At 39.3% G+C, this 18747-nt stretch overlaps 1 protein-coding gene across 1 annotated transcript in view; it reads left to right on the top strand.

Moving 5' to 3' along the window:
• The window catches only part of ATP9A (ATPase phospholipid transporting 9A), a gene marked incomplete at its 5' end in the record, with an annotated part of 48232 nt that overhangs the window by 5094 nt on the left and 24391 nt on the right, over nucleotides 1-18747 (top strand). Inside the window, 10 exons of the mRNA XM_010168610.1 lie at nucleotides 5966-6024; nucleotides 6599-6650; nucleotides 7215-7309; nucleotides 8483-8563; nucleotides 9934-10009; nucleotides 13121-13197; nucleotides 13761-13921; nucleotides 14673-14815; nucleotides 15607-15719; nucleotides 18457-18669. Coding sequence (XP_010166912.1) covers nucleotides 5966-6024; nucleotides 6599-6650; nucleotides 7215-7309; nucleotides 8483-8563; nucleotides 9934-10009; nucleotides 13121-13197; nucleotides 13761-13921; nucleotides 14673-14815; nucleotides 15607-15719; nucleotides 18457-18669 — 1070 coding nt within the window. The remainder of the gene's footprint in view (nucleotides 1-5965; nucleotides 6025-6598; nucleotides 6651-7214; nucleotides 7310-8482; nucleotides 8564-9933; nucleotides 10010-13120; nucleotides 13198-13760; nucleotides 13922-14672; nucleotides 14816-15606; nucleotides 15720-18456; nucleotides 18670-18747) is intronic.

The following is an 18747-nucleotide window of genomic DNA, read 5'->3' as shown; positions in this document are numbered from 1 at the left end:
GGGAAGGGGATCCACATAGGCAGATAATTCACAAAAGCACTTTACTAGAAGAATTGAACCTAGGCCTGTGAAATTGTCAGAAGATGGTTATGCAGAGGTAGGTTCAACTAATGAGAGTGAAGGTAGGCTGTGTTCTGGTGTCTAGGACTGGAGACCTTTTCAGCACAGGTACCACAAGTTATAGTTAAGTACAGGTACTCTGTGTATTGAAAGCACTTGTGAGTGCATGTGTTGAATTTAAGGTGACTTGCTTGACATACTGACATGTTCCATCACTTACTGAATATGCAATACCAGTTGAGTTTCATAGTTTTTTCTGGGTTGTACCGGGCTTAACATCATATGATTCCTTTGCTAAAAGATACTGTGTGATATGTTACCCCATCTTTTGGGTGTTTCTGTTAGCAGTGACTGACATAGTTCCTCAATACTGGCCATATCTTCTCTTGTATAAATAATTTCAAGCACTTTCCTCCAACTGTGAGGAATTTGGAGACCTCGTTTGTAAGTGAGCCCAGGCTGCAGCTCAGCTGTGTCTGATCCCTGGCTCTGGCCATTGTTTACAGCTGTGCCGTACCTAACAAAGCCATTTAAATTCTCGTTTGAAAAATCGAATGCTGCCTCACTATGGAGTTACTCCTAATACCATGACAATGATGGTGAGGCCAGGGTTTTGTTTTTAAAAAGGGAATGAACTGAATTTAAGCAACTTCTTTTTTTCAATTCCAGTTCCTTTGTTATAAAAGTTCATACCCTTAAATTAAGATGCAGTGAACTAGGTGTAGGAAAAAATACGCTGCTTTCAACACTTGCACTTTTAAGAATAAGGCTACTTTTTAAACATAATTGCTTAAGGCTGTATATATTTCACATTCTGGGAATTATGAGGCAACTCCGAACTAGGGAGTTTGAGTTTCTGAATATTAAATCCCCTTTTAGTAACATGTTCTTACTACAACACTTAAAATGCTTGGCAACCAACAAAAGCCTCATCTAAGAGGGGTGTACTACATCTATTTAAAGATATAAAAGAGTTGCCTTCTGGATTCTATTCAATGATCTATAAGGGGCCTGACCTCTCCTTTAGTTCTTTTCATATTGCTATTACGTTTCCCATGAATGATTTCCCTCCCCCAATCCTTTAACTTTTCTAATTTTGTGAGAGAAACCAAGGAGGATTGGCAGCTGGGCACTAGCTGAAAATCTGAAGCCACTTTATTTAACACACATTTGGTGCAGAAACAGTAGTGAGACTCTCCAGGCAGTATTGTAGAGTAGGGAAGCTAAGAATTTTTTTTAATCATTTGACTCATGTTTTGAGGAGAAAAGTCATTATCAGCCTCTCACTGAATTTGATGTCTCTCAGTAGTTGAGCTCTTCAGGAGACCTGGGCATCAAAAAAACCCCCAGGACCTCTGAGAATCACCTCGGAGCAGGGAAGTACCTTGTGAGGCCACCATGACTGTGGGATGGAAAAGTGTTGGGTTTGTTTTATTGCATTTATTAGTACAGTTAGAAAAAGTAGGCAAGCTTTCAAGGAAGCCCTTCACCAGGTCAGAAGTAGAAGCAGCAAATACCAAAATAAGCTGAGAACAGCTGATCTTAACCATTAATTTTCAGTGTAGCTGACAAAACTCCAGGTAGAACTTGCCTTGTTCAAACAGTCCTGTTACTTTTTGTTGTTGTTGTTGAACAGTGCAGTTCATGCTTCAGCATATTGACGCAGCCCTGCACTGAAAAGGGGCAGTGCAGAAGGGTACTGATGCACAAAAGCCCTCTAAAATGTTGCTATATAATTTTTTTAAACTTCACAATAGTTTCACCTCTAAAGCCAATGTTTTGAGGGGGCGATGAGGTGAAGCTCGACACTGAGCACAGCTGTTATTGAACATTGGCTATAATGGATCTAATGGAGCACTGTAGCTTTCTCCAAGCTGTTTTTATTTCTCCTGAGTATTTGCACTAAGATGCAGTGAGATGGAGAATAGGTTTTTTTGAGGTGACTGGAAAATGGTTTTTCCTATTTCCAACCTTGGCCTCCCAGCAGAACCCCACAGATGTCTTAAGTCTGAATGAAGTCAGGGAGACTTAAGCATGTGCTTATGTGCAGTTTTGAATAAGAGAAGCACAGATTTAAGTACTTTCCCAAATCCGGGTCCTCTTTGTGTGCGGTTCCTCATGCCCTGTGCAGAACTGTGGCTGCGCCAGAGCCGGGCACAGCTCCTGCTGCTGGCTGGGAGCTCTCCAGCTCCAGCACACCCTTCAGCCTGGTCCCCCACCCCCGCGGGGGTATTTTGGATTTACAGCTTTCCTCCTATAGGTGGAACTTTTTTCATGCAGTCTTCTTGTTAAGCTTTTTAAGATTAACTAAGCTGCTTGCTTTGTAGAGAAAAAGGGAGAATCCTCTTTGGATCCCATTTTATTTTGAATATAGTTGTTGAATTCCAGGGACTAATCTTTTTGGAAGGCAACGTGAGGCAGAGTAGAGAGCAGTGTGTTTTCTATGGTCCTTTATTTTACATAACATCAAAAACACCCCACCTTGAACCTCTTTTTCTACTGATATGATCCATTGATATTCTAAAATGATGAAACCATTAGACTTCTGGAAAGTTGTTGGGTTTTTTTTTAAATAGAAGGCTCTCCATTTAAAGGACAGTTGTTTGGATTGTAATAAAAAATAATCAAATTTCAGTCCCCTATTCATAAACCTACAAGCTGCCTTGTATTCAGAAGTCTGTGTGCTGACTTTCTGCTTGATAGAAAGCTAGAACTGTGCTTGCAAATTCTTGGGTTTGTTTTTCTTCTCTCGTGGCCCCCCCTCCCCGGGTAACACTGCATAATGGAGAGAAACTCCACAGAAAGAAATGGGAAGAGACCTCCTACTGAGGGGTGCTACTTAAGATACAGATCATTGGCATTTACCAGCCATATAAAAACAATATTTTCCCAAACCCTCTGAGTCCTGCTCCACAGTTTATACAGCATAAGGCTGCAAAACCAAAAGTTTGGTGTAGCACATCCAAACAATCCTATTTTTTCAGATGCATTTGACTTGTTTTAATAAACATCTGGCTTTATCTTTAATTCCAAATTAAGTGTTTTGATCTGTGCCTTACTGAAGCTCTGCAGATCTATTGTGGAATCTTGACATAAGTGTTCACATGGTACAAAAAGGCATCTCTTGTGGCTAATGTAGTTAATACTTTAAATAATCTGGTTTATGGTACATCTATGATGCTGCAGATCTGGTGATAATTGCAAAGACTATAGCTGAAGTTGGAACAAACAAGCAAAACAAGCATTTTATTGCATTTACCTTTTTTTGTCTTTAAAAATATATAAATCAGGATACAGCGAAGAATGAAACAAAAATAAATCAAATATTAAGACTTGATTTTAAATTTTTTTTTATTTAATAAGAGATCCAGTCTAGTTGCTTTTTAAAATTGTGTTAATCACTGACTTGTATTCTGATTAACTTCTGAAAATATAAACTGGAAGCATTGTAAATGCTAAATAAACCTATGAGTATTTAAAGGAAGCACTTCTAGATGCATTTATAAAAGCAGTAATTTATTATTACAAAAATACTGTAATTGCAGAGCAATATTGAGAAATAAAGCAGTTGTGTTATTAGTTTCTTAAACATGCATGAGAAAACATGTAATGTTTAGGAGGTAGTTTCCCCACAGAAAGGAAAAGGAATTACAGAATTCCCAAGATCAAAATGAAACTAATTCAAGTAAGTTGCTTTATGGGAGTCCTGAGTCAAAGGAAACATCTGGTCCCGTGCCTTCTTAGCAGGACATATGGTACATACTGCAGAGATGTCATCCGTGAGAGGCCAGGAGTATGGCTGGAAAAGCAGAATTAGCTTTGCTACCTAAAAAGGGCATCTCATTTATACAGGAGTTATAAAAATGTGCATTGGTTAGAAAGGTCCTCTCTTTCTTTTACCTTAAAACAGCTGAGGTTGAGAGGGTTATTGGACAAGACAAATCTCCTCCAGCTGCTTTGATTTTTCCTGTATTGAAAAAATTTCAAAGCAGATGATATTGTTTTCAGAATAATGATCCAAAAAGCCTTTTATGTGCATAATGGTAGGAAATCATCATGTTGTAGTTTTGTCCAGGCATTAATTTTTCTTTTCCAGTGTGAATTTACATCATTAAGAAAAGCGCTACAAAAAGAAGTTTCCGTGCTTGAGCCCTGCAGGTAGTGCTTCCTATACTGACAGTCACCAAATAAATCCTTTTGAGAAAGTATGGTTATTTAAATAAGTCCACCTCTCCTTCCCAGAGCTTTTTTGCACAGTGGTTTAGGAACTGCTGTGCCTGTGTGAGGAGAGCACACAGGTTTTTGTTTTTTTTTTTTCCTTCCTTTACACAGGAGAATATTCAAAAGCACTTTTTGTTGTTTCGTGAATAACCGTATTAAAAGGGGAGGAAGAGATGTTATCTGTCAGACCCTTTTAGTGTCATAGTACCTAACTTTGTATAGCCCATACAGAAGACTGCCAGGGATGCTTTTTTGGATCCTCTTGGAGTGCGGCTTTTCTTTTCAAGCCTCTGCGTAATGGACTCTTAATCCTCGGTATGCTTCCTGCCCCGGCAGAGATGTCCTTAGCCCAGCATTCATTTTGTTTACTCTTTTTTTTTTTAAAAAAAAAACAACAAACCCAACCTAAAAGTCTTGCAAGGCAAAACCCAGAATCCACCAAAGCCCTATGAGATATTTGTGAAATGGGCCATGACTGCTTATAATTTGTAGGAATAATTACAGCATGTAAGGAAGTCTGCATTTATTAGCAGCAGTGATGAAGCATGTTGTTAAGCACACAGTGTGTCACCAAAGCAGCAGGCTGCCGGGAGCCCAGAATGGCTTTCATTGTTAATTTGGAGCAGAAACACTGAAGCATATCCTGAGAAGGATGCTAATGAAGGGACTGCCAGTAGTAAAATCCTAGTGACCTTTGTGCTTTGTGCTAATTTCTATTCCCCCTCCCTTCCCCCTTCTCCTTTCCCCCTGAGCTGCTATCTGGCCAGTTAGCCCATGAATTTCGAGGTACAGTAGAAGTGTTGTCTGTGCCGGGGTGAGCTCCACGTGCCTCCCCCACTTCCACTCAAATCACAGCAGATTAAAGAGGCTTTTGTTGAAATATAACAGACAGACACGTAGAGGCAGGGTTCAAATTAACTGATTATAAATCACTAGTTAGTCTGAGAAGCCAAATCTAGAGCTGGATAATGATTTGAAACTACTAGCCAATTGTTAAATTAATCCCCTGTTTTAAAGCAACTGGGAAATGTTTGACAGCTGCAAAGGAATAAATATTTATGCATTTTCTGTAGGACCCGCTTGTTCAGGCTGTGTCCGCCGAGAGGCAAAGGAGTGGTGGGAGAGCTGAGCCAGATACAAGAGCTGCAGCACGCAAGGAAATGAGCCTGGTTTTTAAGATGGGCCCGTTTTACTTACAGCTTGAGAGTTGAGCTTTAAATTTTCAACCACCTTGGGAAGAGGAGTCAGAAGTTGATGGTTCCCTATTGTAATTTTTCTGTTATTGTTCTGTTGTCTGCCTGATGCTGGAAGTATTTTTGAATTCCTGGTTAACCCAGTAGTGCAAAAAAAAGTTTAAGGGCTTGTTTCAAAGCTGTCACTAGAGAGTGACCAGGGAGTTTCTATGTCCAGGGTTGAGGTCTGGAGCTGTTAGATGAGAGGCTTTCAGCCCTTTTTGCAGATTGAAACTTAGTGCTTTATCCAGTGAGAGCAGTGGGCTTTATCCAGTGAGAGCAGTGGGCTTGGTGAGTCTTCACAGGGCAGTGTTGCCTAATTCTTGTGATGGAAACATTACCCATTTTCTCCAGAATAGTGGAGTGGAAGGAAGGGAGGTGAGGAGCATTGCACAGCACCCGCAAACCCTCTTCTGCTGCTGCTCTAATGCACTGATATCTTTGCTTTGCAGGGACTGTGAAAGTGAAGAGCTCTAATATACAAGTAGGAGACCTCATCATTGTTGAAAAGGTTAGCCTTTATGTGTATCTTTGTTAAGTTTTTTTGATTTGGTTTGGTTTTTTGCAAGACCATAGAGAATGAGATATTTTGAAGTCACATTGTTTTACGATAGGCTCAGAATATAGTGTTGAACACTAGTTACAATATTTAATCCCTTTTCAGGGTTTTTCTCTCGCCCCCCCCTTTTTTTTATGCACTCTCTGTGCAAGCAGCTGTGTCCTCTGAAACCATTAGTCTGAAAATAGTCAGTACAAAAACCAAGAAAATGGTAGCTGTAGACTCCAGATACATGCTTTCTTCTAGCATGGGACTTCTTGAAAGGAAACCAGCATTAGTTTAAAATTTCTTAATACTTCTAGAGTTAACTCACTAGCTCTTTTGTAAACCTAGCTGTTGGTCAGTCTGGTCAGTGGGAGCTGGCACCAGTTAATATTTGAAACAAAATGAATACCAAGCTTCAGCTTGACAAAGAAATCCTCTTTCTCCTCCATACCCCCTTTGCTTGTCACGGTGGGGCTGTAGAAGGCGGCTGCACACGCGTGCAGGGGTGTATGCACAATAATGGCCTTTCTTCTCCTAACAGAACCAGCGGGTCCCTGCTGACATGATCTTCCTGAGGACGTCGGAGAAGAATGGTAAACATCTGGAACCAATTGTCAAAATAGCCATTAACCTTTCACTGGTTGTTTAGAGAAAATTATCTTTTGGAATTGTGAAAGAAATAGATAATAGTAAAATTTTAGAGAGACAGAGAATTCAAATGCTTTTATGGACTGCCACTTCTCAGGATGTTTTACTATGTTTTTGTTTGCTAATCAAAGAATGTAGGTAGTTGAATCCAGGGTAAATGAATTGGGTTACGCAATGGTTTGCATTATAGATGTAAATCATTTCACTTGCTGTTCAGGTTTGTTTTGTGTAGTGTGGGATAAGGAAATGTCTGATCAGAAGCATTTAAAAAAACCCATAAAGACTAATGAGAACATTTCAAATGTCTTAAAGATACAGTGCAGAGTCACACTGTATTCTGGACTAGTGGAAGGAAATGAATGTGTGATGCAAGAATATAATTCTTATGTTATTAACAAATGTTACTTGAACTCAGATACTGTTTCTGAAGAACAAACGGTGCCCTAGTTATGTAGGTGGTACCTAAAACAGATCTGGAAAGAGCACTGACTGGTGTTGAAAATCCACAGGGTCTTGCTTCCTTCGCACTGACCAGCTGGATGGTGAGACAGACTGGAAACTGCGGCTGCCTGTTACCTGTACTCAGAGACTGCCAACTGCTTCTGTAAGCTGCCTTCGTACAAAATATACTACTTGGTAACCATGTGTTATCTGTTTTACCTGAAAAATGTTCTGGTGCTTCAATTAATGGGCTGCTTTCAAAATCAGGTTAATTCAATATTGTTCTGTGCTGGGCTCAGTGCATGTTACAGATTAGCTTTGGCAAGAAAGACAGTAAGGGTAAACCAGCTCTCCCTGAGCTCCAGGCAAGATTTCAGATAAGATGAAGCGAGGTGTCACAGTACTGCTTGGCTGCCACTGCAAAGCTGTGCAGAGAGGCACTGGGGTTGGCAGTTAGAGAATGACCTTGTAGTAGGAGGTGGCTAATGGTAGGATGCTCCTGTTTTCTTTTTTCCTCTCCAGAGACCATTGCAGTAACTTACTGCAGGATAGGTCTTGTTGCAGGATAGGTGCCCGTGGTGGTGGTGGTACTTAAATGCTCCCTTTAATTCTTGGACTGCAGTGTGTTCAGAGGCACAATTCATGAGATTTCATGAAATGGCCTCAGTGGCAGTTGAGTTTTCATTGCTCACCTTTATGAAGGGAGAAGTTTCACCACAGAAGCTCCACTGTAGGATCTAAAATAAATGTGTAACCTCCATCAAATGTTCTGTTTCTCAAAATCTCTAGCTGAAGTAGTTTGTGTGGTTTGGTTTTTTGTTTTGTTTTAAAAAGGGGAAAAAAAAGAGGTAGAGGGCTCTAAGTACCTAAGTATTCTCTCCATGGAGTGAATAGTTCATGCGTGTATAGGAGCCAGCACTGAAAACACTGTGCAGAACTGGCATATCTTGTCACTAGAGAACTGTTCCTAATGACACCAGCAACTTGAACTAAATACTGAGTGAGAGGGTGTTCCTTCATTGCCTCGGAAGGCTAGTCCAAACCTCCTTTGCTATGGAGTAATAAGTGTCTTAGGCTGTGTTGATTGTTCAGGCTGAAATTTATTTTATGGGGCACCAACATCTAAGCAGCTTCCAGGAGTCTCTCAGGTATCAGTTCAAGAAATACTCTTTAGTGAAGCTGGTACAACTGTATTTGCTCTTAGACAGTTGGGCTCCAGTAAGTAATATAATTTAGTAATTATCTTAACTTGATAAGTAACTCTTGCTCAAAGTATTTTGGTAGAAACATTTGTATGGTACTAAAATGTGATTGGCAAAACATGTCTGTTTTATAGGATCTACTGCAAATCCGATCCTATGTATATGCAGAAGAGCCCAATATTGATATACATAATTTCGTGGGGACCTTCACAAGGGTGAGTCTTGCTGACATATATTTGAAATAATGTATGTAGCATTTGCTATGCAAACCTGCTGAATGCTACCAGGATGCCAGAATTTTTCAGGATAAACAGTAAACTCTCTCTTGCCATTGATATTCTTTGTCTCTTCTTTCTTCCCCGCCCCCCTCCCCCCTAAAATCCATTAAATAAATCTGAAACAAAAATATGGTTATTGCAGCTTTCACTTGGGGACAATGTCATAGGCTGATTGGGATCAAGGACCTTACTCTGAAGGTATTACACCTGAACACTTGGACAGAGATTGGTAGTTATGTATTCATGGTGCCTGTTCAGAAGGAAATCTGGACTGCCATGAACTCTGTAGTATTAAAATCCTTTAATTGTGAAAAGACAGGGGATCTTAGCTAGAGCAGGCCATAGCAGCCTTAATTCAGTCTCAGTTGGTTTTTTGCCTTCAATTGCATGCAACCTATGTGAACTCAGTTATATTTGGCCCCTGTTTCAGAGGGCAGCAGCTCAGAGCCACTGTGAAATATCACCATTAAAAATATGAATATCTTTTGCCTTGTTGGGAAGATGCATTGCCTACTTGGGGCAAAAGGTTGGGTTGTTTTGGTTTTTTTTCCTCTCAGTGGGATTATGAAAATTTTCAGAGATTCATCCCCACCTTTGGGGATGGTTACAAATGGTTTTGTAACAAACAGGAGACTCTTACAACTTTTTAGAAGTTGTTTGCTCATATTTTAATTCAAAATTGTAGGTTTTGCCCTTTTATCTTCATGTGGCACAATTTAATCTGGTTTAATAGTGCTAGCCCAGAAGAGGAGTTTGAGTGGCTTGGGGAGGCAGTTCTTGTATAAAACAGGCACAGACATTAATTTACTTTCTCATGCAAAGGTACAGTTGTGTGGAATTAATCTTTTGGTGCCTAAGAGGAATCGTGCTTTCTTGTTACTGTTCTCTGGTGCATATCAGACAACTTTTCAGGCATCACTGAGCAGTCCAAACAGGTTCTCAGTGAGATTTTACAGTAGCAGGAGAAATGCTATTAATCCACATGAGCCAAATGAGGGAACATTTTCCTGTAGTCCCTGGAGAGCTGCTGACAAATCAGTTTCTCATTTATGATTCCCAAGGGCTTTTTTTATTTTTATTTTTTTTCCTTTGGCCCCCCAATCCTTCTGTTCCACTGAAACAAAGTGGTCATATTTTTAACCCAACCAGAGATTTACCTGTGTTTATGAAAATCCTCCATCCTATCAGGAAGTCCTCTACCAACTCTCCCAGCATCCCTCTCCAAACACCTCTGTGTGACTCTTGTCATCCTTTGGTCTTTTGCATTACTGACAAGTTTGTTTATTTTTCTTTTTATTCTATTGTAGGAGGACAGTGACCCTCCAGTAAATGAAAGTTTAAGCATAGAAAACACCCTCTGGGCCAGCACAGTAATTGCATCAGGTAGGATGGAGGCATGTGTAAAATTTTTTTTAAGGGAATATGTTAACAATTTTTAAAGGTCTTTTTGTAATGGAATAATAATCTCTGTCAGTTGGAGAAATTAGCAGTTGGAATGAGGTTTCCCACTTGTCCTAACACCTCTGGGGAGCTGAGCTGACATCTAATTGCCTCTTGGACATTCCTAGATGAGAAAGAATTGGAGTGGCCTTTGGGCACTTCTTTAGTATCTAGGACCAGAATAGCACTTAATTGCTCTCCACATTACATCCTAATCTGTAACAGAAATGGTGTCAAATAGATTCTGGTAACAGAAGCTAAGATGAAAGATTTCCAGGTAAGTGCTTCCATTGAGTTTGTCTTACATACTTTTAAAAAGGAAAAAAATAAATTCTTTGACAGATTTTGGCTTATATATATGATAAGCTCCCAAGGCCTAAGATGAATCAATGGCCTCTTGTAGAGGCTTGTAAAAGTAAAAGCCTGTCCTGCTCCTGTCCAGCATGTTTGCAAAGTTTGCAGATAGCTGGAAAAGAGTAAAATTCTGTAGTACGGTTCTAGAATTAAAGTTGGAGAGACCTGACAGTGTGGTACCAAGGTGTACATGGAATTAATAATAATAGGAAGGAACATGAACTTCAAAAGATTTTTTTGAAGCACTGAAAACATTTTTATTTGCTCTTTTTAAAGCAGAAAACAGTGAATAAATTTCATTCCTGTATGTTTCTATCTAATCTTGCACTGACTCTTCTTTGTAATGTATTACAGTGTTATCACAGTGCTGTGACCAAGGAATTGTAAAAAAACTAGTTGTCCAAATACAGTTTAATCAAGGTCCAAATAAATTTTAATCAAGTAAATTATGTTTATAGATTAATAATTTCCATGCAAGTAGGTAGTCTACTTTCTTTCCCTCTGAGCATGGACACATGCACTCAACTTAGCAGCTTCAAATACCCATCAGGCTGCTTAATGCATGAGTCTCAGCTCATCCTGCTTTTAAACAAAACAGATAGAGAACTGCAAAGCCATTTTTCTTGTGATTCAGTCCTGTATAGCTCCTCTCTCCACAGCACCCTTTCCCAGTGAGGCTTTCCTGCCTCTTGTATCGAAGCTTTAATTTGTACCAGCTCTTGAACCGTTGCAGATCTCACACTGCTGTGACTGAGCCTAACACGGGGGTGTTACAGTGAAGAGCCCTACTGAAGTCAGAGGGGAATGCCCTCCTACCCCCAGCACACTCATAGCTGGTGCCTGCTGAGGGTAGAACCTCTTCCTCTGCTGTACACTCACCTGTGTGTAGTTTATGTGTGGGTGCAGGTATTTTTCCCCAGAGGAGGGCACAGCCCACACTCTGCTCCACCTAGTTGCTACTTCAGTGCTATTTAGAAGTCCCAGGTGGTCTTGGACTTGGTCTGTATTGAGGCATGCAATGACCTCCTTTCTGCCCAAATGAATTTACTGTTTAAATCTAATCCTCCTTTCTGGGTAAGTTATTTGTAGATAGATATCTTTGTGAGTTCAGTTAATAGGAATAACATTTGCAAATAGTTTCATCAATTCAAATGGTTGATGCAGTCGAGTCTGTTTTGAATGGCCATAAAACAACTAGAAACACTCTTTTTATACATACCAGTGTGCCTTCAAGCTGTTTTCTAGTCCTGGCAGGTTTTTCCTCTCATTTTGACTGACTTGATCAATCTAATACTCAGGTTTTTTTTTTCTCCTATGGTAAAATGTTGCAGGTTATTTCCGTTAGGAAAAAAATGTGAATATTATTTTTCTTCTTTTGTAAGTGAAAGCTGTCAAGTTGTAGTGATGCCATCTCACTGGGGCAGCCTCTGCTTGTAAGACAAAGCAGAGCTACGTGGCTTTTTCCATCTGCTGTAGTAGGAATGGGTCTGACTCTGACTGTTTGCAGTTGATTTGGAGTAGCTGTGCCATCTGCTGATTTGAATTGTGATGATCTTACCATCACCTGCCATATGGCTCCAGTGATTTGCGGGATGGGTTTTTTTGTTTGTTTTTTGTTTTTTTTTCCTAAAGGAATGTTTCAGCATATTTTTAGATACCACCTCTTTTTGAATCAGTCTTATTTAAAAATAATTCACTTGCAGCTTGTTAAAACTTTGATCATTAATGGGAGCAGGAGAATAGCAGAGTATAAAATGACAGTGTATTTACCAAAAAAAGCAGTGCTTTATTTTCCAGTTTTTGCAGAGCCCTAAAATTTTCTAGTAAAAAATTAGACTTTGGCAATAGCAGCTTTTAAACTCTTGATGGTAGTTAGCTTTTTCTCTATGGCTTTTTGTAAAGTCTTTAAGAGAAATCTGTAGAAGCCCAGTAATTTATGGTGTTAAACTGTATTATGTTTCTGTGAGAAGAAAAGGGAGAACTTTGTTGCTCTCAGCTCTTTAGCAACTGTGGGACATAGCATTAAAATACATTGATAGGCTCCCAGCAGCTCCATCTGTTACAGTAAGATAGGAGTGGGTATGATTAGCCTTTCAGTGGGAACAGCAATTAGGCAAATACTTAAAGTAAATTATAGATTTTAAAATAAGATAATTCTGTCTTTCAAAGCTGTTGGAATTAATTTGGTTTACTCTGATTGTGTCAGCCTTCACCAATAAAGAACCATAGCCCAGAGTACTGATTTAATTTTGATGCACAATGAAGAACCGCTGTCTGGTGTAAGGTAAACTTACCCACACATAAGTGGAATTCAAAAGTGGTGGGAGGAAAACCAAGAAATCCTCCCTCCTTAGCAACTTTTATTTATAGTGGGGAGAGACAACTGACATCAAAAGGGGGTCAGGGAAAGTCAAGAGAGCAAAGCAGTGACTTCTCTTTCCATGCACATTAGTTGATGCAGTCTGTCATGCTGCATCAACTTACTGACTTTTTGTAGGATGTCTTCTGTTCACAGTCTGTGTTTTCATAGGTTTTATATTTCAGGTACCAGCTTTTTTAATTTCTGCTTGCTATTGCTTCTGAAATTATCCTGCTAAAAATCCTTTCCAGCCATCAAGCCTTTGGATCCGACAAGTATTTTTATAAAGAAAACAAATGGATGGGTTTTTTTCTTCAGCTGATGCATGCTGTTTTGTTAAGGTACTGTTGTGGGAGTTGTCCTCTACACTGGAAGAGAACTGCGCAGTGTGATGAATACTTCAAACCCAAGAAGTAAGGTATGGTAAGGAAGCAGTGTTATTAATAAATAAAAAGGGGCATGAATTTATCCTTTTTTAAATAAAATATAGGTACACACTACTGGGACAACCTCATAGGAATAATGATTCTTATCTTCCAGCATACGGTTTAAGATAACTGCCATAGCAGAACCTATTTGTCCTTATATTTTGATCCTATTGTACATATATCTTGTCAATTTTAAGATTGGTGAAACCATTGTTTTATATGGTTCTAATGAGATAGTCCCAGTTAGAATAGGAAAGAAGATTTTGCTGCATTCTTCTATTACAGCAAAGCTAAGACAAGGTGTGGGGATGTTTATAGAGTCTGCAGCTGTTGGCAGCATGAGTCCTCTCACACCTCTTCATGCATTGCTTAGCTTCCAAAGAATGGAAGTCTTATTTAATAAGCTGGCAACAATATTGCTTATAAATTCAAATGTTTGTGGTGTTTTAAAAGAGAAGTAGTTGACTAGTGAGAAAGGCTCTTTGGATATGGCAGTTCATTGAGCTAACATCTCCTCTTGTGTGTTTGAAATGTCTTCCTTTTATTTCTTTAGATTGGTCTCTTTGATTTGGAAGTGAACTGTCTTACCAAGATCCTGTTTGGGGCTCTTGTGGTGGTCTCGCTCGTCATGGTGGCCCTTCAGCACTTTGCTGGCCGTTGGTATCTTCAGATCATAAGATTTCTCCTTCTGTTCTCAAACATCATTCCCATTAGGTAAGCTGACTGGTAATTTTTCCCAGCAAAATATTGTTTCCTTTGCAGCCTCCTCCATGCTTCTAGTATGAACAAGCACGTAAACTCTTATCTATTCCTCATTTGACAAGTAAGCAAATCTAAAAATAGAAATCAAATTACTGTTCAAACGTAAGAATTGCTTTGTTATTTCTGCTGAATTAACATATTCACCCATTCACTGACACTGACTCTGTGGATTAGTCATTTAAGGCCCTTTCTTTCAGTGTCCGAGCTGTCAGGTTACGTTGGTTAGAGCAGAGCAAAAAATGGAAAAGGAGAGATATTTATACAGCATGTGGTGTAATAGAACCCAAATTTAGAGGGAACTGAAACTTTAATATTTAATAGCACTATATTAATAAGTTGATTGTAACTTTCAGTGTAGATCTGGGATTTATTTCGGTTCTGTTTTTAACCTGCTGTCTGCCTATCAATCACGCTGTCCTTACTTGCCTGCGTCCATCTTCCCCTCAAATGGTATCTGTTCTTCTCAACTTAATTTTATCATGTCTTTAAGTTTCAGTACCACTGCAGCAATGCAATCCTTCTCCCCATTTGCCACCCAGCCACTGACTTTGAATATACTTCTCCCAGAATACTTTATTTGGCCGCTCAAATTCGTCATGGAAGATGTGTCCTTTCATTGTACTGTGGCAGTTCACAGTGATTTTTTTCCAAAGTTTAACTGGAGATAATTTTTCTTTTTCTTTTTCCCCTTCTTCCTGCACAGTTTACGTGTGAATCTGGACATGGGGAAAATTGTCTACAGCTGGGTGATCCGCAGAGATTCCAAAATCCCTGGCACTGTGGTTCGGTCTAGCACTATTCCTGAGCAGCTGGGGAGGATATCCTATTTGCTTACAGACAAAACAGGTATCTATGTAGAAAATACAGTTTTGAGTCATGGTATGTTGTTGTTTGGATTTTGTTACGTTTTTGGCCAGCCAGAGAGTATAATGTAAGATTTCTTTGGACTGGAAGAAATATGCATTTCCTGTCATTTTGACAATATGATTTAATCAGGTTTTTGGGGAAAAAAAACCCAAAAACCTGCATTTTTTTGTTCTGAATGCACTGTAAATAAGAAAGGACAGGAATATTATGCTACTTCAAGGAACACTTTAAAGTCTGCTATTAAACCAAAAGCTGAGGGTAAAAATAAAATTAAAAGCAACTTTTTAGAATTAATTTTCAAAGCCAGATGAAGTTCACTTACATGTGTAGGCAGATTCTGCCATCAGTCTGTATACTGCTGTCCTTACACTTTTAAAGCTGAGCTTGAATTCAGAAGACCTAAGCTGTAATGAAAAGCTTGGTCTGACATAAAATCCTGGTCCTATTGAAGTTGTTTCTAGAAGTTTTCTTTGGTTCCAACAGAATCAGAATTATGCCTGCAACTCTCACTGGCATTGACTGCGCGGTGAATTGCATTCTTATTTACTGGCACAGTGATGTGCACCATTACTTTCCAGGAGAATAAGCCCTCAGGTTTCTTAATACTGTCTTTTTTTGCTGGCCTCAGCCTGTGCCAAGAGCCTAGTGCCATGACTGATTCATCTTCTGGCCCAGTTTCTCTTGAATTTGGGATACAGCAGGACAAGAACTTTTGCTGGGAAATAGGCATGTTGGTTCCCACTGTATGTCTGGTGCTGCTTCTGTTACAGGAACTCTTACACAGAACGAGATGGTCTTCAAACGACTTCATCTGGGAACTGTAGCTTATGGCCTGGACTCCATGGATGAAGTGCAGAGCCACATATTCAGTATATACACACAGGTAGAATTAAATTGCTTTACTTAACCTTTTGCTCACAAAACAGTTTTCCATGTCACTGAGCTAATGGTGAATTAATATGGCAGGGATCTGCCTATCAGCTATTTTGGAAAAGTCTGAAGGTCATTGGATGCTTAATACATAAATATTATCATGTTGCTTATTACATTCATAGATTGTTTCACATCCACCAGTCTAACTGCCACAGCACTTGCACGGATCTGTAAGTGTACATGCCTGTGTCTTACTACTGAGGTCTGATGGTAAAATAGCATATTGTTACTTAGATGTTCACCACACAGCAACCATAGCATTTGCTTTGTTGACAACTGGGTAATATTTAGTGGATTAAGATGCTGATTGAAATGCTGTGTACTGGGGCAATAATAAAGGAAGAGGAACAATAGGTACTTAGTAAGCAGTAACAGAACATGTGGCAGTATTGCTGCTTTATGCCTGATGGTTAAAGAAGAAAATGGTGAAAGTGGGATTCTTTCAGTAATGCACCAATAATTTTATATGGTGCATAACTGGCATCTGCTTTGAGACATATTTACAGCTAAAGAAGGCAGCAGAGTCAACATGTTAAGTATGGAACAGGAAAATCCTGTTTTGGGAAGTCTCTCCCTTGCATTCCTCTTTAAGTATCACTGGGTGAGCCAGCATCTAAAAAGTCTTCATCTCTATTCTTAGACTTTTATTTCAGTTTTGTATGATAACCAAGTAATGCCATGTGATTTGCCTGGGTCAGCAAACTGTATTCCTTAGCATGTTACAGCAGACAAGATGCTTATCAATTTAAATTTTATATAGATAACATGCACTTCCTTCTTAAAACAAGGGATGAGGTTTTACTTAATAACAGTACTACCTTAAAAAAAAAATCAGCTGTCAGTGACATGTTCTAGCCACTGCTACTTATAAGAGATTTAAGAATTGTCACTAATTACGTAATCGTAGAAGCATTATTTTTCATTTTCTGTTAATAACAGTTTTTTTCAACTGCAGCTAGAAAAAACTTCTGCGACTTACTGACAATTACATTCTCTCTTCTGAAGAATGTGATTCCACAGACACAAGGTGCAGATGTTAGTGATGAGTTACTACTCCTGTGTCACGTGTCAAGCATTTTCATTTCTCAATAGTTGTGGAACTGCTTCATTCCTACGGAAACCGCAGAAGTCGTTTTCGAAGTGCCTGTGCTTTTCTGTGGGCATGGACACTCAATGCAGTGAACTGGGTTTTCCATTTCACATTGTTTTTGCTTTGCTCAAGAGATTTTTAGATTGAAGTGCACTTTCTATACCCCCCACAAAGTGAAACATGAAGCCAGCATTCTTGCCTGGAAAAAGGCACTATGTACTTACTGTAAATAGGATTTTTATTTTTGGATTTTGTTCATGGTGGTAAAGACACACAGCAGGTTTCCTTGACCTCAGTGATCTGTTTGATGGTATAACTTTTCCCTAGGCAGACTGTCAGGCTAGAATGTGCCTTTAAATAAGCATATGAGTTGATAAATACTTGGTATTTTGAGTAATTATCTTTTTCACTGGCACGTGTCTCAGGTAATTGTAACTCCTAGCATCTCTCTCTTTCTCTCCTCTGCTTTCACAGCCACCTTAGCATCTGGTTCTTCTCTTGGTGTTGAGACCCTTAAATGACTGAACTGTACTTTTTAAAAGAACAAAACAAAAACAAAATCCCCAAACCAAAAACCAAACAGACTTCAGATCTATTTGCCCTAATTTTGTATTCAGCCTCCAGAGGAAACTTACCTACTGGTTAATTATTTGCCAAAGTATTCAATATTTGTCAAGAGCCTTCTGGTGACTGTGACTAGTTCAGTATTTGGCTAGTGCTATATGTCAGTCTAAATGCACTTCAGCTGAGGGTTAGCTCTTGTTTGATTTGGTTAAAGCCTGTTGCAACAGTGCTGAGGAGCAGCAGTATTAAATTTGAAGATCTTATATGTCCTAATCATCAGAGTGTGGAAAATAGCATGTGGAATTACACTGGTAAAGGATATGTCTCATAAAATGTTTATCATTACCAAGTGGGATTCCTTATAATGAGAAGCATTTGCTTGCAATGATTCATTTTGAACTGTAGTTCTTATTCTTTGCTCTTATTTTTACCATGTTGTGGCCTTTGACCTGGAAGTGAAACTTTTGTCCTCTTGACACTAAAGGTTAACAGAGCAGGAAACTAGATCATTGTGTGTCCCTTCTTCAACCAGGATAATTTAGTAATTGTGCAATTATCTCAAGACTCCCATTCTGAAACTAAAAATAGTATTAAAAATTAAATGTGATGTAATTAAGATTTTCTAGGTCCATATGAGTCATCTGTTTTCTGTTTTTGGCAATTATATTCTCTTGCACGTGAAACCAAATTGACTCTAAATTTTCAGAGCCACTGGTCTTTTATGGAGCAAAAAGTGGTTTTACTGAGTCTTCTGACTTTGGTCTTTCACCACTCGGTGCTTGGTGGATCTGCAACAAAGTGTACTGTTCCAAAAACTTAGGTAACTCTTTTGGGGCAATCTACTCCACCAGTAACAATGATAATGAAGTTGCATTATGCTGGGATGTGTTCCCAGTGATGGTCTGAGTTCAGGTGTATGAAGAGTGTGTCTCATTCCTGGGGACATGGAGTCTGCACAGCTGCTACCTATACAGCATTCACCAAAATAAAAACTTCTGCAATAAGACTTTATTCTGCTTTCCTTTTTTATAAGCAATCTCAGGACCCACCTGCTGTGAAGGGCCTTACCTTAGCCACCAAGGTGCGTAAAACCATGAGCAGCCGAGTGCACGAGGCGGTGAAGGCGATTGCGCTGTGCCACAATGTGACACCGGTGTACGAGTCCAATGGGGTGACGGACCAGGCTGAAGCTGAGAGGCACTATGAAGACTCCTGCAGGGTGTACCAGGCCTCCAGTCCTGATGAGGTCAGTACCCGTTTGGGTGTATAAAAATAGAAATGTGACCTTGCTTTGTTGCTGGAAAAAAGAAAAATTATTTGCTGG

Source organism: Antrostomus carolinensis, unplaced genomic scaffold (genome assembly GCF_000700745.2).
Source record: "Antrostomus carolinensis isolate BGI_N321 unplaced genomic scaffold, ASM70074v2 scaffold25865, whole genome shotgun sequence".
Classification (NCBI taxonomy): Eukaryota; Metazoa; Chordata; class Aves; order Caprimulgiformes; family Caprimulgidae; genus Antrostomus; species Antrostomus carolinensis.
Note: the sequence above shows the minus strand (reverse complement) of the source record. Positions and strands in the feature narration are given on the sequence as shown.